The following is a 24,386-nucleotide window of genomic DNA, read 5'->3' as shown; positions in this document are numbered from 1 at the left end:
CATCTCCGCCAAATACCGAAGACCCGGAACAACGTCCGTCCACTACTAGATTATTTTCCTGTTTTGCCCGCCTTCGTCTCCCGGCAACGGACAACAACTTCCAGGGTCAGATGCGCTGCTTCGTCTCTACCGCAGATGTAGGACATCACCGGGAGCGCTTCTCCCTTCATAAGGGAGCTTCTTTCAGACATTAGGAGAGCTGTTTTGGTGGTAGCAGTCTCTCCTCCGTGCTGGTCTGTTTGCTGGGTGTTTTTAGTTTATTTAAACTTGGTAACTTGAACTTAACGTTGGTAAAACTACTGTTAGCATCTTCACTAACAGCTTCTTGCGTTGGGATAAGCTGTTACGTTTTGTTTAGAGTTCATCTTTTTTGTGGTGTAGATCTCCCTTTTATTACATTTAGAGTGTTGTGGGTTTTCGGTTTAGTGTAAAATATCACCTTGAGTTTGGTTTAACCCGTAACACCACTCGCCTCACGCACATAAGTGACCAAAACAAAGCAGCATGGAGACACTCCCTCTCCAACCAACTCACAGCCTGCACTCCCAAGTTCTACACGTCACCAGAACATAACCAACCAACACAATAAAAGCAGTGTTATACAAAATGGAAGGCCTGTAGTGTTTATTCTCTTACAGTAAGAATTTATTAATTTTTTTGAGGAATTTATTTGAGATTTTCTGGTTTTTGTTAATTGTGCAATAGAAAAATAATCATTAGATTAATTTTCTAAATAGTCATTAGAATAGTCGACTATTCGATAAAATAATCGTCAGAATAATCGTTTTAAAAATAATCGTTTACCCTCCAGCCCTAGTCGCCACAGAATCTCCTCTCCCTAGCGGAGCTGCTACTTACTAAATGGCTAAATGAAGGATTTGAAGTTCGCTGAACTTACAGCCATTTTCCTTCTGCTTTCTCTATGTCTGGTTCGATGACGCATTTGTACTTCTGGACTTATTTCACACAAAACCTAAAATAACATTTCCCCCATTTGAAAATAAATGTTTTCTTGGTATCAAAATGCGTCTTTAAAATTCACACGCATAATTTGTGAAATCCATGGCACGTAACAAGCGGAATTAATGCAAAGTTATCTATGAGGTCATCTGATGCTGTGCCATTTCTGAGCAGATAGCCAAGGGAGCCCCCCAAGGGGTGGCCAGGGGTAGCCATGGCCACCCCTAGAAAATTGCTGGCCCCCCCAAGGAAAAGCCAGTGTTAACAAATCATATTAATGTTCAGTCTAACCATAAATTGATCTTGTTTATTCAAGACATAATTGTAAAACAAAATAAAAATATTACAATTAATGAGTAAAGAAATAATCAGAATAAAAGAAATACATATGTTTCTGCTGCTCACCATTTAAAATAAAGTTTTTACCTCCATAGTTTTTTTAACACAGCAACAGGTGAATTAACCTAAAAAACATTTTTTAATTAAATTATGGATAAAATTTTAAATAACTGAAATGTATATTTCTGAAATGTTTGTGTTTGTAAAATTCAAGTTAAATGTTTTGGATACGTACTGTTATTTTAATCAAAACGAATAAAGGCGCATCGCCACAGGTAAACTCTCCCAGAGTTACCACAAGGACCAATTTGGTGTGCCAACCCAAAAATTTCTTTGGCCCCATCTGGCCACCCCTATCAGCATTTTCTGGAGGCGCCCCTGCAGATAGCCAGGCTACTCAGGTGTTCTTGTGCTATAGATGAGCCTCAGAAGCATCACTCAGCAGACGTTGTTTTTGTGTTTGCCCTGAACAAAAAACTCATTCAAATAACCACTTATTTTTGTGAAGAACCGTTTAGGAGAAATATGCGTCTTTTGGTCACAGCTGACTGACTGTTGCAGCAGGTGGGGGAGGGGAGGAGCTACATGCCACTAGAGAAAACCAAACACTGTCTCTGGCTGTTTAGAATTTAAACTACAAGAATGGCATGACAGAAAGGTTTTAGAGGGTTTGAAACCATGAGTATTTATAACTGTGGTATACCTTGGAACAAGAAAATCAGCCAATGCTAATTTATCATCATTTTGGTAGAAAAATCAGGAATATTTAAAAACACTTGTGTTTCCTAGACCACCAAACTAGACACCACAGGGCCTGAAGAGTACCATTTAGGATCATATGGGAGGAAAAATGTGTTAAAAAAAAGAAAGAAAACTGGTCCTGAGTCGGCTTCATATGATTACGTTTTTGTTTTGAAAAGTAGGCGCACCTGAAGGCCGTGGAAGGGCGGGGAACGAAGGGGTGTGGCTTTGACCTCCTAGCGCTGATGACAAAGACCCTGGCCGCTGTCTTTCTATTCCACACAGGGCAGAATCTGTAACACAGACCAATGAATAAATAACACTGATCCTATAAAAGGGCAAATCCTCCCATAAAGATCAGCCACTGACCTTTCAGAGGGGGGTCTCTGAAGCTCTGGGAGCGTGACGGTCGAGCCGTGAAGGCGTCCGTCCTCATGTCGGCAGGTGAGATGACAGGAGCCCGATCCCAGGACGGCAACTGGGACTGAGACTGGAGTCAAAGACGCAGACGGTAGGTGGAAGGAGAGAAGTAAAGGCAGACGAGGTGAGACTCTTTCATCATTTCTCAATAATTCATAAGCAGAGGCTTTGATGTGGAGGCTACCTGGCCCTCCAAAGGTCCACAGCCCATCAGTGTTAGATAATATTCTGTTTTATATCTTGGAAATCTTCTTTGAATAAATTAACTCCATTTTTCTACATATTTTGTCCACTTCTGTTCTCAAATCTTTAGCCACCTTAATTTATATTTCTATAAATCCGTCTACCCACTTCATGTACACGTCTCACCCATTTAATCCCTCACCAGCGGTCTTGTAGATCTGGCATTAGGGGGTAAGTTATGCGGGGGCCCCTGGCCAGTTAGAGGACCATGAGAAGGGGGCACAGCCTGCAGGCCTGGACTCCACGGACCCTCCACATCCCTCCGGTTCTTACTTTTGGAAAAATGCCTGCAGAAAACAAAACATAAAAGAGTCTATGTCACTAATGATGTCATAAAAACCCAGCACCATGATAGTGGTAGTTCAAGGTTGGAAACATTTAATATAGCTCATGTCCTAAAACTGTCATGGTCCGTGGTGAGCTGCCTGTCTGCAACCCTGTTTTCTCTGAGCCTTGTCTGCAGGTGGGCGTGTCTGAGAGCTACCGGCTGCAGCTGATCCTGTCATCAAGGCCCAGGGGGTTTAAGGAGGAGTGTGACACTACACCACGCCGGATGATTACTCTGTTTGGGTAGCTCTAGCCTCTAACCTGTCTTGACCCGGTGTTTTTGCTAGTTCCTGTGTACTTTACTTGATCCTGTGAATTCTGCTGGATATCCCGTCGCCAGAAAAACCCTGACTGTTCTTCCCTGCTCCTCTCCAGGTTTCGCTCCACACTCCACCATCTCCATAACCAGCTCGGACTCCTGCAACCCAGATCACGCTGTCTCCTCCCCTGGCCGCCCACTCTCAGCCACTCACCTACCCTCATCAACCTCCGCTCCTACCTCATGCTCACCTACCCTCATCAACCTCCGCTCCTACCTCATGCTCACCTACCCTCATCAACCTCCGCTCCTACCTCATGCTCACCTACCCTCATCAACCTCCGCTCCTACCTCATCTCTGGATAAAACAGTCTTTCATCGCCTTCTGGATCTCCGCAGCTCACCCGGGCCAGACCAACCCCTCCCCATACATTGTCTCTACCGGAAAACAGTAAGCTCCCGCCTAACTACAAATTCTCCCATTATTTCCACCGGATATTCACTCTGTCTCCCTCCTCAGAGGATCGCCCTGGAATCCTGCTACCACCGCAGAGCTTCTTCTGTTCCCGTTACTCCTCTTGTTTCCTCATTTAAAACAAAACCTTTTTACACTTACCTGTTTCCGAGAATTGATTCTGCATGTCGTGGGTCAAGAAATTGCCACCCATCACGACAAAATCAAGATCAGTACCAAGATATTCATAGCAGTTGATGTTTTATAAATCCTTACACTTGCAATCCCATCACAAGACTTTTTACATAAAACTCTGTGGCTGTTGTTGGGCATTACGATTGATCAGATTTGTATTTCAGTTTTGATTTCCGCCTCAAAAGATCATAAAAATATTAGGGATGCACTGAAATTTTGGCTGAAAAGGACCCAAAAGTGCATTTTCAATTTTCAGCCAAAACATCTAAATCACAAAAACAACATGGCCAAAACAGGCCGTCAGGTGAAGCTCGTTTTTGTTTCATCTCACTCCGACTTCCTGTGGCTACTTGCTCTTTGCTTCGTAAAAATACGTACTGTTTTCAAAAGTAATGTTCCCACCTTTTAGTATTGCTGTTTTAGTATAATATTAGTTTTAATTCGGGACTAGTTTATTTCGACCGTAATGAGAAAGTAGTGAAGCGGCTCTCACGTGATCATTATAGACCAATGAGGTACACGCATTTAGCAAACAGAAATCCAACATGGTGATTTTCTCAGAGTCTGAAAAAGCAGTGATTGTGATTTTAAAACCATAGAAATTCCTGAATTTGTGAAGAAGAAAAAAAGACTTTAAAAGTAATGCTTTTTCCTCGCTGCTATTCTCTGAATCCATGTTGTCCACACAAGCACTGGCAGTGAGGGACTGACCTGCAGCTCACGTTCTCAACAAAAGGAGGAACAGACTTAAGTTTGACAAAGCAGAAATGCTACTCTTCATCAATAAAAACTTGACACTTTACCGTAATCAGTAGAATAAGTTTGTGTCTAGTTTTAAAATTAGGGATGTGTATTGGTGAAATTCTGGCGATATGAAACGTATCACGATACAGGGGGACGATACGACATCACAATATATTGTGATGTATTCAGTCAGACGATATTTGCCACGATATTTGCCATTTTTTAGACTGCATTTATTGTAGGAAAATTCAATAAACAGTCCAAACTGATACTTAACATGTTTAACATGAGGCATCTGCACCATAACAGAGGGATTTACATTTCAATGGTGGAAACAAAACCCACTGCACACTGCTGCCAACTAGCGGTCGGAGTTTGAATTGCACCAAAAGAAAGGAAAATACTAGGGCTGGGACTTGATTAAAAAATTTAATCTAATTAATTACAGGCTTTGTAATTAATTAATCTAAATTAATCGCATTTTAATCGTTCAGGAAAATGTGCTCTCAAAGCAAAACTTTTAATTAAAACTATGAGACAGAGAATCAAACATTAGACATGGTTATTACTGTAAACTAAAGCTTTTAATAAAAAAATGCATTTTAATTATTCAAATGTCACTGTGTGATATGAAACAAAACCCAAATCAACTAAAATTTATAATTACTAATAGAAAACACCTGCAAAGGGTTCCTGAGCCTTTAAATAGTCTCTCTGTCTAGTTGAATGACTGAAATAAATTTGACTTTGCACCAGATTCTAATTTTTCCAGTTTCACTTGTTTGTATAATTGGGAGTTTTTATTAGCATTTCTACTCATGATGTAGTAAAAACACATAAATAATAATCCTTCAAAATGACAGTAGAACAGGCACAAATATGATCTAGGACTTGAATGTACTAACTTTTAACACCAGAGCAGGCATGGCATATTCTGAGAATGATCAGGAACACTAACTGGTTCCAGTTGGATGACTGGAGGTTGATGGGATGATAAAAGATCATGGCGAGGAAATAATGATCTGACGAACAGGTGAGCGGACCTTCCTTACATGGGAAGTCCTGCTGTCACGTTAAGAAGGGGGTGCTGCAGACCCGCAGATTCACACCTGCAGCAGCGAATCTGGTGTGATCTCCAGCCTGATCACAACGTTCTCGTTCCTCGCTGCCCCTGATACATTTAAGCATCCGCCCCTTAGCTGATGACAGCTTCAACACACCTCGCTGCTTAATGATAGTAATTCATGTGATGTTTAGACAGAGACTCGTCTCAGAAACGCATAACTCCCCAACAGAATTGTTTAGAAAATCATCAGAAAAGTTTCAGAGTGTTTCTGTTTTAACTTAAACTTCTGTTTTCAACTTTAAGACACGTTGTCTGTGATTGTTTACAGAGTAGTGAGAACACGGAGCGTTCTCCCAGCGGCAGCCAGGTGCCTCTCGTTTGTCTGACTACTTTCATAAACTACTGTTAGGGCAAAGAATTATTCTGTCTGGTGCTTTCAGCGCTGCACAGATGTTACGTAAATGTTAAAAATATAGCTTACCGCAACTTTTGTAAAGTTCCCATTGCCACCGGGCAGCAGCAGCAGAGACGACCTCTGAAAAATGTCCGCGACACGGACTCCGTTGTTGTCTGGAAATTTTTTTTCCAAGTTAAGAAAAGAGGCGGACATGTTTCCTAAATCCTGCATCAGTCCAAGCAAGGCAACTTCTTTCTGTTTTTATTCCGTTTTAGTAGCCATCAGCACTGTGCATTGTTGTGTGCGTCAGTGATATTCAGTCTACGAGGAAATCGTGCAATGACAAAGGTTCCGCCGTGCTCGAAATGCAAGCTGCGATTAAATGCGTTAATTTTTTTATGCGTTTTTTTTTCTAATTAATTAATCATAATTAATGCGTTAAAGTCCCGGCCCTAGAAAATACACAAATGTTTGCATGTAAATTCTTCCAAAAATCGATATGTTACAGCAGGAAAAAATATCACAATAAATTGACATATCGATATTTTCTTACATCCCTAGTTAAAATGTTTGTTTTCCACTTTGAAGCCTACATCCACAATTCATAGTGCATTTGTTGTTGATAAAGGCCAATGGGCCGGGGTAATCTTTGCTGTGATACACCTTTATGTTGTAGGCCTACAGAGAAAATATTATTACATCTGTCAGCTGTTGCACTTGTTCTGAATGTACTTTGTTGTAGTCTGTAGTACTTAGTAGTCCTACACAGAAGAATTTAAAAGGCACTTGACATTTTGTGCTTTTTTTAGAGAGCATATCTAATTTTACAGTCTTTCTCAGCAGGCCTGTACATTTATAAGCCTGTACACTTTTAATTTATTGATTCATTTATTTATAAATTATTTTAATTTAATTTACATGAGTGGAGTCAAGTGAAACATTTTATTTTGATTTTTACTATATATTGTGCATTGTTGTTATGTCAGTGCTAAATAAATATTTTCAAGCTTTAGTAATTGATTTATTGCAATGCCTTGATTTTAGTGAGGTTGGTACACATTGTAGCCATTCAAATTATTGATTCCATTATTTTTTTTAGGTGTTTCAGTTTTTGGCCTTGGTTTCACCATTTTTGCTTTTCGGCTGAGAAATTTAATTTCGGTGCATCCCTAAAAAACAATGTAACTGAAAAAACAATCAGCACAAAAAAGATGGCAGAAATAATAAGGAAATCAGGAAATAAGAGTCCAAATCCTGCAGGCATTCACTCCTACTAGAAACCACTGCAAATGTATTGATTGAGTGCACCACACATTTAAACCTTTTACACATAAACACACTTAAAGACATCAAAAGGATTAAAAAGAGGCAACATTTTTACCATTTTTTCTTTTCATATTTATCCTGAAGAAACTCCTTGAACTTCTGAGAGTCCTTCAAGTCGGAGAAGCCATCAGCCTTTGGATCAAACACACACAGCCAGGTTCTTCTCCCCACCTGAATACACACACAAACACACATTAGAAAAAGATATAAACCAAGCAGCTGACGCTTGCCTGAGCAGAAAAGTTGGCGTCTAACTGCTGAAGCTTAAAATAAAACCATAATCCGCGTTACAGTTTGATATCCAGTTCCAGAGGGGCTCTTAACAAAAGCAGAGAGATTTTCTCATTGGTGAATCTCTGAGTCAGATCGAGGCAAATATTAACCGACTATTTGAGTCATGACTGGTAAGATCACTCCAGAGGAGAAATCTCAAAATTACATGCTTCTGCATCGCTGCACATTACGCTTGTAGACACAAACACATCTGGATTGTCAACAAGCTGATAAAACAAACACCCTTTCATCACTTTCCAACGTGTGGGAAATATTTTAAAAAACCAATGTAACAGTTGGCCTGTTAAAACACCCATTAGATATAAGGCGAAGACTGCTGGTTGTCATGGAAATGTAACTGTAGCTCAACAGACCGAGCTTCAATCTAACCCGTTTTAAAAATGAGATGAGGACATTTATTACATGCAACTAACAGACCCAGAAAATAACAACGACTGATTGTTTTGGAGCTTATTTCTAGTTAAAGTTTATTATCTGGTAAGTAACATTTTTTGCTGTTAGCTACATTCTTCATTTAAAATGTTCTCTTAGTTTCTTTAGATAAGATCGTTAAAACAGCAATCTGGAGTTTTCCCCATTTTCAGAATCATGTGTGATTTTTTAGAAATCCATAAAAGTGATAGTCCTACCCTGTACTTTGGTATAATGTAGGCAATACATCATTTTTAGCTAAGACGGTCCCGTAGACCAGCATGCGAGCCCAAGTCAATCACAGCGCGTGCACGAGCATTTGCAAACCTACTGATGTGTCAGGTTCGTTGGCAGATCTGAAGCGTGACTGAGAGTTTCTGTTGCCCAGACACGGAGTGACGGAGATAACCGGCGTGGTTATCTCCTGGAGGTGTAGTTTGGAAGGTTTTGAGGGCTGGTGAGCCTGGAGTCTCGATACAAAGTCTGGTGAGAACGATGACTGAGCAATGAATGAAACGCTGGCACTTCCTTAAGTAGTGTCGGCGTGATGACGTCAGCCGCCACGTTGGTGGCAGGAATGATTGGAATGCAGTCAGCGGGAGGAGTTCGTGACATGATGCAGAGTTGGCAACATTTCTTATGGACAAGTTCAGGAATGAGAGCCGTAATCATGGAAGTAGGTAGATGGGCTCAAAGGTGCAATGCATTGTTCTGCCTCTAGATGGTGCTCTCCAAGAAAAAAACTCTCACATTTTGCTTTATGTGGTGAAAAGTATTTTGAAAAAAGAAAAATCTGAATTGGGACTGAGAAAACAAAAGCACAGAGAACAGGTTTCTGAGTCGATTCTGATTCACGATAAATATTTTTTGTAGGGATGGGGGTGGGCAGGGCCGTATCCACCATTGAGGACACCGAGGTCTGGACCTCTGTATTTTCTCAGTGTATTTAAAAAAAAACATTCAAATAATGCTTGCGAACTACTTGCATTGTCCACCTGGTTATGGCTGGGGCGCTACAACAACACGAGACACCCAAACTAATGACGAAGAAGAGCGCAGGTCGGGTCAGCCAGTAAACACGAGAAGAATAAGAAACAGGAAGAAGAGTGACGACTGCGAAAGATAACAGAGGTAAATAGCTGTAAATACTTTAATGCTATTCTTCTCTGAATATGAGTCAAACGTCTTTTCATTTGTCAAATAGGGCTGAACGATTAACTGCATATGCAATTAAATTGCAATGTTGCAAAAGGAGATTTTCTAATCGATAGGGTTTGATTTGACTGGTAGCGAGTGGTTAGCACAATGCTAATATACATGGAAAAACCCATAGGAATGATAATGCTAATATCGCCTATTACATTCTAACAAATTATGAATTATAAACGTTAAATGATGAGTCATATCAACACGGTGTCGAAAGTGACCACTTACAAAATGTCAAAAACAAGTCCAACACATGTCTTGCATGCATTAACTCAAAAAGGCTTGTAAATTCACTTTGATTTTGTGTTTGCTTTGTTCAGACGATGAAAAAGCAGCTGCACCAAACAAAACTTATGTTTTGGAGTGAGAAAGTGGTGAAAAGACGGAGAAGTAATGGAGGTGGTGGAGAGGATACTGGTAAGAGAGATTAAGTTGACAACTGTTTATGAGATAAAACCATTATCACTTATTAACTCACAAAGTTACAGTGTCAGTGTTATAATAAAATGTATCTTTGTTAATAAAGCAGGTTATTTTAGAAAATAATTGAGTAGGTTCAATTTAATTCCATATTTTAGTTCTTTTTAAAAGACAGAAAGGTTTTATTTACCTGCAACGTTTCGTTTGCGGCTGCAAACTTCGTCAGGCTGACTCTGATGGTGGCGTCACTTCCTACTCCATTTATCCGCGGGCAGCAGAGGACGTTGTCGCCCTCTGCTGCCCGCTTTACCCTCTCCGATGATGCAGTCCCATGCACGATCCAATAAGTAAACTCCATTGTCTCTGTTCATGGTCCCACATCCACGTCTCCTTATCTCTATAGCTTCTTTTATCCATCTTTTGTATTTCTGTTGTTCGGTGTTAATGATCCTCGTGTTGTCCCAGTCCATTATATGGTTTTCTCTTATGCAGTGATCTGTTACGGCTGACTTCTTTATTGTGCTTTCTGCTTCTTGTTTTGCTGCTCTTGTGTGCTTTTGACTTGTTTCTTTCTCGCACTCCTTTCTATGTTCTATTGTTCGTGTGTTGAGTTGGCGTCCGGTTTCTCCTATGTATGTTTTATTGCAGAGTTTGCGTGGGATTTCGTAAATGACTCCACATTTAAGTCCAGCTGATATTTTGTCTTTTGGGTGTACTAGTCTGTTTCTAACTGTTGTGAATGGTTTTGTTGGTGTGTTTATGTTGTGTTTTTTCATTGTTGCTCTTATTTTGTCTGTTATGCCTTTGATGTATGGTAGGGTTATCACTGGTTTTGGTTCTTGTCTTTCTGGATTTCTGCTTCTTTGCTTTGGTTGTTTTTCTCTTTCTGTTGTTGTTTGTTGTTTTCCTTTGTTTATTGCCCATGTCGGGTATCCGCAGGTCTTTAAAGCGTGTTGTATGTGTTTGTCCTCTTGTTTACGGTCTTTTTCTTCTGTTACCATGTTTGCTCGGTGAAATAATGGCAACAGGCAACATAAAGTTCACATATGAGTCAGAAACAGAAGGCAGTATAGCATTTACGGATATGAAAATAAGCAGGCAGACCGACGGGACCCTAAACATAAACACATACAGGAAACCAACACACATAGACTTATATTTATTATGGACATCAGAACACCCCACCATACACAAAATGTCAGTAATCAGAACATTATATCACCGAGCAAACATGGTAACAGAAGAAAGAGACCGTAAACAAGAGGACAAACATACAACATGCTTTAAAGACCTGCGGATACCCAACATGGGCAATAAACAAAGGAAAACAACAAACAAAAACAGAAAGAAAAGAACAACCAAAGCAAAGAACCAGAAACCCAGAAAGACAAGAACCAAAACCAGTGATAACCCTACCATATATCAAAGGCATAACAGAAAAGTAAGAGCAACAATGAAAAAACACAACATAAACACACCAACAGAACCATACACAACAGTTAGAAACAGACTAGTACACCCAAAAGACAAAATATCAGCTGGACTTAAATGTGGAGTCATTTACGAAATCCCATGCAAACTCTGCAATAAAACATACATAGGAGAAACCGGACGCCAACTCAACACACGAACAACAGAACATAGAAAGGAGCGTGAGAAAGAAACAAGTCGAAAGCACACAAGAGCAGCAAAAGAAGAAGCAGAAAGCACATTAAAGAAGTCAGCCGTAACAGATCACTGCACAAGAGAAAACCATATAATGGACTGGGACAACACAAGGATCATAAATACCGAACAACAGAAATACAAAAGATGGATAAAAGAAGCTATCGAGATAAGGAGACGTGGATGTGGGACCATGAACAGGGACGGAGTTTACTCATTGGATCGTGCATGGGACTGCATCATCGGAGAGGGGAGAGCGGGCAGCAGAGGGCGACAACGTCCTCTGCTGCCCGCGGATAAACGGAGTAGGAAGTGACGCCACCATCAGCGTCAGCTCTGAAGATGTTTTGCAGCCGCAAACGAAACGTTGCAGGTAAATAAAACCTTTCTGTCTTTTAAAAAGAACTCAAAGATGGAATTAGAATTTCACCACAGCAAGAACACACCAAAGAGGTTCAATCTAAAACCATTCAGACATAAAGACATTCCAAGTAAGGCAGATGTAACTTGTCTATTCATTGGGTTTTTCAGGAGAGCAAGGTGAAAGTATAAGAGCAAAGGAAAGAAGACAACAGAAGAAAGTAGACAGAGATGAAAGAGAAAAAGACAGAGTAGATGAGAGAACAGGAGGATATAAAAATGATATAGCGGTGGTTTGTGAGAAACTGCAAGAAAAAGAAAAGGAACATGGCAGAAAGAAACACACTGAAGGAGAGGGGACAGAGAAACTGCAGAGAGAGACCATGTGTGAGAAAGAAAGTGTAAATCAAATACACATCTCTCCATCTGAAACATCTCCAACTGAACTTGATCCAGCAAGCTATAAGAATAAGACATTAACAGATGAAAATAAATATTTTCTTCTTAAACATAGGTTTAGCAGCTCTAACTAGAACTACCCCAAATCAAAGTTTGGTGAAAAACTGCTACGATATAACATAAAGTGGGAGGAGAAGCATCCCTGGCTTAGATATTCAGCTTCAGAAGATTCTGCATACTGTGCTACTTGTTTGTCATTTAGCACACAAACAGCCAATACAGTTTTCATTAATCAAGGATTCAAAGACTGGAAAAGTGCAGTTAGAGACAAGCAAGGAATCATCTCAAACACAGTTTCAGTCCAACACATCTAAAGGCCTCTGAGCGTGCTGAAAACTTTCTGGCAGTTGCACAGGGAACACAGAAAACATTAATGCTGCTCTGAGCAGTGCCTATGCAGAGAAAGTTAGTGTAAATCGCAAAGTTCTCCTTTCCATTTTAGATGTTGTTATTAACCTGGCAAAGAGAAATATTCCACTTCGTGGAAACTGGACAGGACAAAGTGAAGATGGCCACTTCTATCTTTTTCTCACATGGAAATCTGCATTCGATGAAACGCTGAACCATCATCTTCAGACGGCACCAAAAATTGCAAAATACATAGCACCCATCATTCAGAATCAGCTGATCGCATGTTGTGAAGCTGAGATTCGAGAGGACATAATTAAAGAAATTAAAAAGCCAGGTTTTTCACAGTCCTTGCAGATGAATCAGTGGATGAAAATGGGACAGAACCATAGGCGTCATTTTAACCGGGGACGCCGGGGACATGTCCCCGGCAAAATTTGTGATTGGCAGCTGTGTCCCCCCCACTTTCAAAAACGCCTGCTGATGAGGATTTTTGTTTTACCAGCTCAGATCTTATCCAGGGCTCGGCAACCTATTCCCATCAAAGAGCCATTATTACCCATTTCCCACAGTAATTCTGGACGGACCTTAATAAGCAGTGACTTAAGTGAAGCAGGCAGGTCGCGCTAGAAAATTTAGTTTAAAAAGACGTCATAAATGTGTTCCCCCGTCATTTTTATTTATAAAATATGAAGTAAAAACTCACAATTTAATTTTCATTCATTTGTCATTAATATGTAGTCGACACCCGTGCGTTAAGTGGACCATCTTCCAGTAAACGCACAGCATCCAGCCCACCTCTCCAAATGCGTAAAATGTGCGTCAGCCGCTAGTTAGGCGCGCCGCGCGCACCATCAGCTGATCAGCCCAGACAAGAGCAGAGCAACTAGAGAAATAATAGAGGATAATTGTGTCTGGATGTGGATGGAGATTACATTTTACAGCAGCCTGATCATCATTTAAATACGTAAACCATCACCTGGCTTCTAGTCCATGCTATCAGCATTATTTTAATTGGTGTGTGTGTGTGTGTGTGTGTGTGTGTGTGTGTGTGTGTGTGTGTGTGTGTGTGTGTGTGTTTCCACTTCCAACACTGGTCTAACCAACCAGACCAGCGTGTCCAGTAACGTATTAATGTTACAATTAAACAGTTTCACTTCATGTAGGCTAGGAACGTTTCACCTGCGTGGCCCGGCCGCTTCTGCTCCACATAAACTTTGTGCGTGATCAAATGTCTCTACGCATCATGCGTGTCCATATTAGAGACGGGAACAAGCGCTGTTCAGCCAAAGTTTCATAATTTCATAAAAAGAACATTTTTCCAAGTGACACATCCCTCAGAGAGACCGGGTTTCCAGACTGTTGCGGTAGTGGACGTGGTTCTGCGCTGCGAACCCCTCAGATCTTCAGCTCACTGTCCACCGTGGGCGCTCCGAGCCACGCTGAACCAGTATAAAGCTCTGATGTTCTGATGGGAATATTTTACCTCCGCGATGTGCGTCAACGATTAAAATGTCAGCTCATCCATGCGCATCAGTGTGCGTCGGGGTAATTCTTTCAAACCAAGCAACATCCTTGAGTTCATCTGTCAAAATAAACAGTCAAATGGAAATATCTGTAACCTGCCGTTTAACTGTTTTGCCTTCTTGTGAAGATTGTTGCAAAGAGAAACAATTAAACTTGATTAACCCCAGAGCCACCCAGAGCGCATGTGGGAAGGTTCCTCCACTAAAGCGAGTGTTTTCCAAACCCTGTCTCTCAGAGAAGACTTGTCACTTAGAAAATGTTCCCTGATTACAAAACTTTGGCTGAATAGCGCTTGTTCCTGTCTCCAATGTGGCGACGCATCCAGGAGCTGAGGAGAATCCCAGAATCTGACATCCTCCAGCTCAGGAAGCGCCTATGATTACGCACAAGCGTGACGCGTCAACCCGGTCTCACAGTAAGACCGGGTTGGACCTGTTCAGGTTTACGCAGACAATCTTTACATTTAGAATTGGCATACAGATGTAAAATTAATGCAGTAAAATATAAAGCATTTTATTTAAATATCCATTCATTATTTTACAAGCACAGAGAGCCGCATCAGATGGATGGAAGAGCCGCATGCGGCTCCAGAGCCGCCGACCCCTGTGCTAGCCTACTTTATTGTCCCCAGCAATTTTTAAACCCCACTCAAGTGTATGGTTATTGTCCCCAGCAATTCTGAAAACAAACTGACGCCCTTGGACAGAACAACTTTCTATCGGCATTCGCTATGTCAAGCATGACAATGGAGAAGAAATATGTGAACATTTCTTGGGTTTTGCTCCTCTTGTGAAAGCAGATGCTGCATCCATAACAGAAGCCATTCTATCTCAGTGGCAGAAGTGGGACCTCGACATCGACAATCTGAGAGGGCAGAGCTACGACTGAGCTGGGGGATCAGGGTTCGATTCCTGGTCGGGTCGTACCAAAGACTTTGAAAAAATGGGACCCAATGCCTCCCTGCTTGACACTCAGCATTAAGGGGTTGGATTGGGGGGTTAAACCACCAAATAGTTCCCGAGTGCGGCTTGTCTGCAGCTCACCGCTCCCCTAGGGGATGGGTCAAATGCGGAGAACAAATTTCGCACACACACCTGTGTGTGTGACAACTAATGGGACTTTAACTTTAACTTTAACAATGAGAGGGCATCTGAGTGGTGTACAGCAGCGCATTAGAGAGCTTCAGCCACGGGCATCATTCACACTCACTCAATCTTGTGGTAGTCCATGGTTGTTCTGACATTCCACTCATCATTAGCACAATTGAGGATGTTGCTGTTTTTTTTTTCTGCATCTGCTTTAAGGAGGAACGTACTACAAGAACAACTACATGGCGGCAAAGAAACGCAGGCAAGTTCAAAAAGAAATACTGGAGGCATCCCACTTATGTCAGACACACATTGGGGTTCCAGAGGGAGGTCAGTGGAGGTTTTTTTGGATCAGTTCACTGAAGTTCACTCAGCACTGATAGAAACAGAGTTGGGGACATCTTCAAACTCCAGCAAGGCCAGCAGCCTGCAACATCGTACAGAGGCTTTTGACACGATCATCTCTGCTGTCACAGCAAACAAAATTCTTGGCTGCATCCAGCCAGCGTCTAAAGCACTACAGTCACCAAATCAGACCTGATGAGCGCATACAAAGAGGCAAGACTGGTTGCACAGGCCATTTCTATGCTAAGAAGTGAGGAGGCCTTCAGTGAAATTTTTGGCAAATCAGAAAAACTTGCCAGCTTCACTGGAGTTACTCCGGTAAAAAAAAGTGTGTGACTAATAGACAAAAAGAGAGAACACACCTTCACAGTCAGTTGAGGAACATTCCAGACTCAATCTCTTTTATCCATTTATTGATCACAGACAAGCCAACTAAACACCAGGTTCACAGAGGACTCTCAGCCAGCCGTGCTTGCAACATACCTATTACCGTCAGCCCTGTCTAAACTCACTGAAGAAAAAAAGAACTGATGGTATCATGGTACAGACAAGACCTCCCCCAGCCAGAATAAATCAACCAGGAGATTCACAGATGGATGGTAAAGAACCAGCCTCCAACAGAACTGGCATCAACAGCCAAAGAAACATTAGATGGGATGGATCAACAATTCTACCCAAACATCCACTGTATCCTCTCCATCCTGCGAGAGGTCACTCTCGGCACTAAGACGACTGAAATCCTGGCTACGATCCAGCATGACAAATGACAGGTTTTCAGGACTTGCGCGTGAATAAAAACTGAGCACTTGACCCCGAAAAAGTTCTCATGCTCTGGGATGCTTCTGGACACAGGAGAATTTCACTAGCATTTGATAAAAAGGTCAACTTTATGTCAAAATCTTGCATACAATCAGTAACCCGGTTGTTGACGCACAATTTCCTGTCGTTTCAGTGAGTCTTCATGGATGAGCCTGGTTCATCCTGATGCCCATGGATTCATTTACATCAGCACACACAAAACATACATGTCATACTACACACATACTACATAAACACTTTAGATTTGAATAAATGGCTACATTTGATTTGAGTTTTGGTCTTCATTTTGGTCTCTACTTTTTAATCAATGTACATGGAACAATGGCTTGTGGACCTCGGTAGTTTTGAAACGCTGGATACGGCCCTGGGGGGTGGGGGGTAAAATGCAGACCAGCACAACCTGATTTCTTCCTAAATGTTAAATAACAGCATACAAGGTGCTATATTATTCAGCTTCTAGCATAGTAAATTTTCCAAGTGATTTTTTATGGATTCATTGAGGCCTAGTCCACACGTAGCCGGGTTTTTTGAAAACGAATATCCGCCCCTCCAAAAACTTGCATCCACACCACCGCGTTTTAAAAACAAACTCTGTCCACACGTACCCGGATAAATACGTTGTTAAGGACATGCCAGACCTGTAGGCGGCAGTACTTCCCCTGTTCTTAACCTCGTCCCTCGCCTGTGGTCTTCCGCAAGGAGCAGTAATTCCGCTTGCAAAAACAAAAAAGCAAAAAGCACTTGGACAATTGATGGATCGGGTAGTGACAGAGCGCAGCTCTGAGGGCATCCATGATGTCGGCTAGTGTAAACACAGGTCGCACACGTGATGTCAGCATTTTTTGTCGCGGAAAGTGACGTTGCGGACCTTAAAACTCCGGTTTTGTCTGTCCACACGCAGACACCCAAAACGGAGAAAACGCAGATCTTCACTTTGGCCGGAGTTTTTAAAAAGATCCGTTTTCGTGTGAAAAAACTCAGTTTTCGTGTGCATGACAGGCCAAAACGTAGAAAAATATCTACTTTTTGGCAGATCCTCGGCTACGTGTGGACAGGGCCTTAGTTATTGTTCATTATTGTAGGACAAAAAAATGCATTGAAAATAATTTCTTTCTCCCAAAAAAAAGCATCACATTACGATTAGAAATCTAACGTTAAACTAAACGAACTCATCTGTACAAATAGAACTTAGTCATGTTTCAGTAGTAATACAGTCTTACGGAATACATGCCTGCATGCCTTTGCCTGCAAATTACAGATTGATAACATAACCTGGACTGAACTCATCAGTAACCGCCGTTTCTTTAACCTGCTTGTTACTGAGGAGTAAAATGAGCGGGAGAAAATTTCTGCAGAAAAGCGGCCTCTTCAACCACTTGTGTTTCCTCTGATATTATTTTTAAACATCTTCCTGAGTCTTCAACACACTGAAAGGCTGCTAGTGAATTCAGTCAGCAGTAACGCTGAATCTGTGACCTACCGGGCTATTTGTGCATTCCTTCTCTTTTACAGAGCATTTGTTCCCTACACAAGGCATCCACAAATATTTGACCAGCTACTGTTGACCAAAGTTTGCCAACATGAGTTCATAGTACTTCAAAAAAAGTCACTGATGCAGGAAACAGATTGTTTGTACTGTTAAGGTAAAAATGAGCTCTGCAGAAACTGGTCTGACTGATGGAAAAGTAAAAAAAAAAGTGTTTTTGAAAAAAATCTCCACATTTAGACGATATTCAACAATTCTGGTTTAACCAGTGGTTGCCCAACCTGAAAACTCAAAGATTTTCTGTTAGGGTACATAAGCACAACAGTGCTAAGCACAAAAAAGTATCATTTCAGACCTTTTGCCCACTCTGTGAACTCATCACCATCTAGCATTATTTCACACTAGCAGTCACACGTTTTTACTAGGGATGCACCGATACCATACTGTATTTTTTGGGCCGATGCCGACATCCAATAACAATATCACTGTTTTGGCCGATAACCGATATTTGCCGACACCGATTTGCGCTTCTGAAATCAGCAAATTTTGTTTAAACTGAATTTATGGAAGCTAAATTTTTGAATGTTTTGCTTTATTTCTATAAAGTGAAATTTGCAATATGTTACACACACACACACACACACACCACATTTACGCTTCTGAGATGATTTCTATCACTTTCACAGGACTATACAATTACACATCGTCACCAGAGGCCGACCAAAATTGTTTTTTAAGGTCGATGCTGATACCGATTTTTAACGAATTTTATTGCAGATGGCCGATTTCTAAAACCAGTTATTAAGGCTGATATATAAAAGTTTTAGCAGCACATTGAATGTGAAAGATAACTGAACACTCACTGTGTGCAATATAAATTAAATAAGTGAATAAATCTCAATATTTATTTAACTTCAAATATAAAACAAACTCAAAACATTTTTAAAAAATGGTGTGTTGGGGTCCTTCGGGTCTTTTCTTCAGTGTAGCAGTTGCAGCAGTTGCCCACACAGGTGCCTGATTATTATTATTATTATTTTATTTTTAAATCGGCTTTTAAAAATAATTTTGGCTGACAGCTGTTAAAGAAAAAATTGAATATATCGGCCCGATATATCGGTCAGCCTCTAATTGTCGTCACCCCCATCCTCTCCCAGAGACTTGAACCCGCTTCCCATGTATTTTAGAACAGATTTTTATGGTTATGTGTTTTGAAACCGCCAATATTTTTCATCAACTGGGCATCTTTTAATTAATTGACAACAACATTTGGATGGATATTTCCAGAGATTAATGGTAAAAACTACACATCGTCTCTTTAAGGGCCAGGGGGACGATACAAAACTACAAACAAAAGTTGTTTTAGAGCATTGCAATCTGAATTAGGAAAACTAAGAGTTAGATGATCAAAATAATTGTAGCTATTAGTAAATACAATTGCTAAATGCTAGTTCATGCATTTATTACATCAAGACTGGATTACTGTAATCCATTACTCTCAGGAAGTCCACCGAATGTAGTTAAAAGTCTTCAGCTTGTCCAAAATGCTGCAGCTAGAGTTCTGATGAGAATTAAAAAGAGAGATCATATCTCTCCTGTCTTAGATTCCCTACATTGGCTACCTGTTAAATTCAGAATAGATTTTAAGATCCTCCTTCTCACATATGAAGCTCTTAATAATCAAGGTCCATCATACATCCTAACTGAGCACTTCGCTCTCAGACTGCAGGTTTACTGGTGGATCCCAGAATGTCTAAAATTAGGATGGGAGGCAGATCTTTTAGTTATCAGGCTCCTCTCCTGTGGAACCAGCTCCCAGCCTTAGTCCATGAGGCAGACACCTTGTCTATTTTTAAGAATAGGCTTAAAACATTTTTATTTGATAGGGCCTATGGTTAAAATTTGATGTTAGTCTAGATCTGGACAAGTGGGGGAGTAGAGGGAGGTGGAGTGTACAGTAGGTAAAGATGGCTCTCCCTTGCCCTGCCTCCAACATGCCTCCATCTAAAAGGCTAGGTTATCTAGAGTTATCTCTGTAGTTATGCTGCTATAGGCTTAGACTGCTGGAGGACACACTGACCACTTTCCACACTCTACTACTTTCTTCTACAATCTGCTCTTTATCTGTATTTTTTCCTGCCATTTCAGCTGTTAACTTTATTTTCTCTCTAAGTGTTTTTCTCCCCAGAAGAAGCTATGGTGATGTTCTGCTGAGCTGTGGTGGCCTCATGGAGGGGGCCATCGTCTAGCACACTGCTGCTAACCACTTAAACATTCTCCCTCTCCTGATAATAACTTTTTGCTTTCCTTGACATTGGATGTGCTACTGCTAGTTTACCCGTTTAATTATAGATTCACTAGGATAAATACAATAAAGTTTATCTCTCACCAAATAGAATATTTACTAAGAAATCACAATATAACTATAGACACATTGCTTGGTGTGTGTGTGCTTGTGTGTGTGTGTGTGTGTGTGTGTGTGTGTGTGTGTGTGTGTGTGTGTGTGTGTGTGTGTGCGTGTGCGTGTGCGTGTGCTCGGTCTCCTCCATCCCCAGTGAGTCGTGGTGGATGGCTGCTTATCCTGAGCCGGGATTCTCTGGAGGATTCTTCCGGTTAAAAGGGAGTTTTCCTCTCCACTGTCGCTAAATGCTTGCTTAGTATGAGGACTGATGTAAAGACACTGACACTAGTCACTGACTTGATGCAATTTGCTGGGTTCCTTATATAGGAAACTTTTTACTGATTGGCTTAATGAACTGACCTGTACTGGAATGTTTATTATGTGAAGTGCCTTGAGACGACTCTTGTCGTTATTTGGCGCTTTATAAATAAAATTGAATTGAACTGAATTGCTGGCAATGGCAAATCTGTCATTTGGACAGTGTTGGGAAAGTTCGTTTAAAAAACTAACTAGTTCAAAGTTCAGTTCATACATTTTTAAACAGTTTGTTTCTTAGTTCAAAAATTAAAACATTTAGAACTAACTTCACAGTTTCAAAAACGAACTAGTTCACAGTTCTTTTTATCATATACATACATACACTCATGCCCAGCTGCAGTTTTTACCTTACAGTTTATCCTCAATAACATGAGGAAAACATTATTTTAATGATGCGTGGACTTCCAGAGCAACCCACTCCATTGCATTCACAGCTCACTACATCACAAACACCTGGCAGATTCCTAATTTACAGAGAAGACAGTAGTTAATCCTGGAATGTACGCTCTTTGTTACTTAAGAGTATTGATTATGAATCAATTTGAATCAAGGATCGATTCTGAATCGGATCTTCAGCCTGAGAATCTGAGTCATTATGAATCAGGAGTTGTGGTAAGATTCACATCCCAAGATATACAAGCATAAACGCTGTGGACATGCAAACAGGTGCATCATCTGCAATCACTCACCTCGTTGCCATGGTTTTGGAGGAATTCCACTTCCTGTTGGGAGAAAGTGGTCATGGAGATGGATTTGACTCTGTGGGGAGGGTTGAGGCCTCTCCTGTGGTACAAGAGGACAGAAAAGTCTTAATCAAGTAGGCGAAGTCCACAAGCCCAGTGGACGGTGAGGAGGACAAGAGCGGGTGAGAGAGGACACATCTGGCGATTGTGGATTTGACAGGTAAATCTGTCATGGAAAGGCTCCGAGGAGGAGGAACCAGAGTCTCCTTGCGTTCTCCATGCTGGGGAGGGGAGGGGGAGGCACAAAGTGGGACACCGCTATGCAAGATTGCGCAATCGCTAGTCACTAGAAACGGTGCTGAACCCGTCTTCCTGAGGAGTGCTGGGACTAAACATGCAACAGACTGTGACCAAACACGCACACACACATGGTGGAGAAGATCCTGTAGAGAGGGAGTCAAACCTGCACCACCATGGCGAAATAAACCAGAGCTGGAAAACAAGCGGTCAGTCGTTTTATGAAGCTGTTGGAAGACACGCAGAGGGGAAGAGACAGACTGCGTAAATTAATGTGCGCACATATCCTGGGCTGCTGCACCACCCAACCCAACACCCCGGTAAACGTGAGGGGGGAATAAAATGATACTCCGCACATTTTTGGTCTGGGCGGTGGATGCTGCAGCCTCAGGCCTGGTACTTTGACTGATAGTCCTCGGGCTGCAGGTCGTTGTTGTTTTTACTCACAGCATTCCGGAGCACGACGTGCAGACGAAGCTGCCCACCGTGATGTCGGTGTATGTCACCCCGGGCTGGCTGCACTCGAAGCAGTGTTTGTTTACCCCAGACTGGGCCAGCTCCCGGACCTTGCGGGCGCAGATTTCTTGGTTGTCCCGGTGCTTGCGGTTCGACATTTTAATCTGGGCCGGTGCCCGCCAGACTCAGAGTATCCGCCTCCTCCTCCCAGAATGCCTCTCCGTTTACTACACGGAGCGCCTCAAGCCAAGTGGTGCTCGCTGCAGAACCACAAAGGCGGAGCTGCACCAGAAGGTGGAGCTGCACCAGAGTCAGCCCCGCCCATTCCAGAATCAGCCCCGCCCATCCTATCGGAGTCAGTCCAATTCCTTCCAGTTGTCAGACTTGATAGCATTCTGGAAACAAAGAGGGTGTTATAGCTAAAAAATGCAAGATTGAGGAGGGAGTTGAGAAGTTAATTGAACAGTTTTTGTAAAGGTTCCATATAATTAAAAATCTAACTTTTGGAACTTTTAATCATGTTATATTGTCATTTCCTCATAAGAAACACGCCAAAGCCATTTTTGGCCTCATTCATGCATTTTCTTCCCATCTCAGCTTCAATTTGGTCTCCTCCCCCAAAGTGGGTCTGGTCTTGGTTCTCAAATCTGGATATTCTGTGAATTTTCTGACAATTTATTTCTGAAATGACTTCTACTGAGACACCGCCAGAAAAATCATACATCCCATCTACAAAGACACACCAAATAACATAATAAAATGTAACGCCACCTGATTTTTATCAGATGTGGTGGTGTAGTGGTAATGGTGTCAGGTTGACATGCAGTTTTGCGCAGGTTCGCCTCCCAGCAGTGGAAATATTCTATAATCTCTTTTCCTCATTTCTAGCTACACTTGCCAGTACTATGTTTACAACAATTTATTGGTATGCCGTTTAACATATAATGACTAATGTGTTTTTTTTATTTATTCATTCGTTTATTTAGCCAGTGTGAGTCCATCTGTGAGCAGAGTTTCAACTAAAATGCTGTTTAGGAACGACCAAATTCAAAGAACTTGTAGAGACATAAATATTTTGCTATAAATGAACATTACAACTAAAATATGAACAAATTAAATGTTTCAGCTGGCTGAATAGATTGTTGCCGACCCCACCGAGAATCGAACCAGCATCAGCTGAGGGGAAAGCAAAACGTTAGTCAGACGATCTTGCCACTGGACTACCAGAACCCACAGGAAGGGTACATGCTGTTGTACAGGACTTTTGTTAGAGCGGCTGTGGGCAGATATTCGCTACGAGAAACCTTTTTATTTCGGGATATATTCAGACTTTGTCATGTAGCAAGTTATATTTATCTTGTTTAATTGGAGCACAGAACATAGCATTAACGACTGTAAACTAGTAACAGCCGTAATTCATGTGGGTCAGGTCAGTTTGCGATAAAGTTGAAAACAAAAACGGAAGTCAGTGGGCTAGGCTGAGTTTGCGTGAATGGGCGGGGTTGACTCTGGTGCAGCTCCACCTTATGGTGCAGCTCCGCCTTTGTAGTTCTGCAGCGAGCACCCTCTCCCTCAAGCGCGCATTATTATGGAAACCCTTTTTATGCGGCTTCACACCAGCGCGAGCCTGCACTGAGGGGAGGGGCGTCAAGGCGGTAAGCACAACGCCGGATGTACTACACGCGGCCTTCAAAATAAAACATAATAGCTATGCTTTCCACAAGCTCAAACATTTGTGGTGATGGGATTTTTTTCTTTAATAAGTGTGTTTTAATACAAATAAGTGTTTTATCATCACTGCAATAGTGGCTTAGGGGTTAGGAGGTCACCATGTAATTTGTGGGTTGCCAGTTCAACCTCAGGCTCCGGCTACATCAGTCATCAAGTCATTGACCACCGAGATATCAGGGCAAGGGCAAGACATTTCACCTGCCTTGCTTGATAGTGGTGATCGGAGGGACAGGTGGCGCCGATTATATGGCAGCCTCACGTCAGTACGCCCCAGGACAGCTGTCGTTATAATGTAGCTAATCAACACCAGTGTGTGAATTGTACTGTATAGCATTTTACGTGGTATTATTAATGTTTAAGGGGCTCTAATGAGTTTCCATGCCGCAACATGGACGAGGAAGTTTTTGGCTGTATTCCGTGCTTGGACCACACCGCATGCTCTGGCATTCACCAAAAGTCTTGATATCCTCAAGTCATCATGGAACTTGAGTGCTCCAACAGTCTTCTTTTTTTGTTTTCCTCTCTTCAATAAGAACATTAGCAGTAGATCAGGTTAGCGTTACCAGTAGCTTGTGATAGCATTATTCTGTGATTAACATCA

At 41.6% G+C, this 24,386-nt stretch overlaps 2 protein-coding genes across 3 annotated transcripts in view; one reads left to right on the top strand and one right to left on the bottom strand.

The window, feature by feature from the left end:
• Positions 1-23,610, bottom strand: part of agfg2 (ArfGAP with FG repeats 2) — a 36,035-nt gene extending 12,425 nt beyond the window's left edge. The window contains exons 1-6 of one of the 2 annotated variants that reach the window (XM_054747779.2): positions 22,046-23,610; positions 21,308-21,401; positions 7,527-7,642; positions 2,846-2,990; positions 2,410-2,530; positions 2,229-2,333 (exon numbers count right to left, since the gene is read on the bottom strand). In XM_054747779.2, the coding sequence (XP_054603754.1) occupies positions 2,229-2,333; positions 2,410-2,530; positions 2,846-2,990; positions 7,527-7,642; positions 21,308-21,401; positions 22,046-22,212 (748 nt within the window). In that variant the 5' untranslated portion in view covers positions 22,213-23,610. The remainder of the gene's footprint in view (positions 1-2,228; positions 2,334-2,409; positions 2,531-2,845; positions 2,991-7,526; positions 7,643-21,307; positions 21,402-22,045) is intronic. The other variant, XM_054747780.2, reaches the window with a different exon arrangement.
• acap1 (ArfGAP with coiled-coil, ankyrin repeat and PH domains 1) overlaps positions 1-24,386 on the top strand; it is a 240,043-nt gene that overhangs the window by 167,426 nt on the left and 48,231 nt on the right. The gene's annotated exons all lie outside the window — the stretch shown is intronic.

This window comes from Nothobranchius furzeri, chromosome 2 (genome assembly GCF_043380555.1).
Source record: "Nothobranchius furzeri strain GRZ-AD chromosome 2, NfurGRZ-RIMD1, whole genome shotgun sequence".
Lineage (NCBI taxonomy): Eukaryota > Metazoa > Chordata > Actinopteri > Cyprinodontiformes > Nothobranchiidae > Nothobranchius > Nothobranchius furzeri.
The sequence above is the reverse complement of the archived record's forward strand: the minus strand, read 5'-3'. Positions and strand labels throughout refer to the sequence as shown.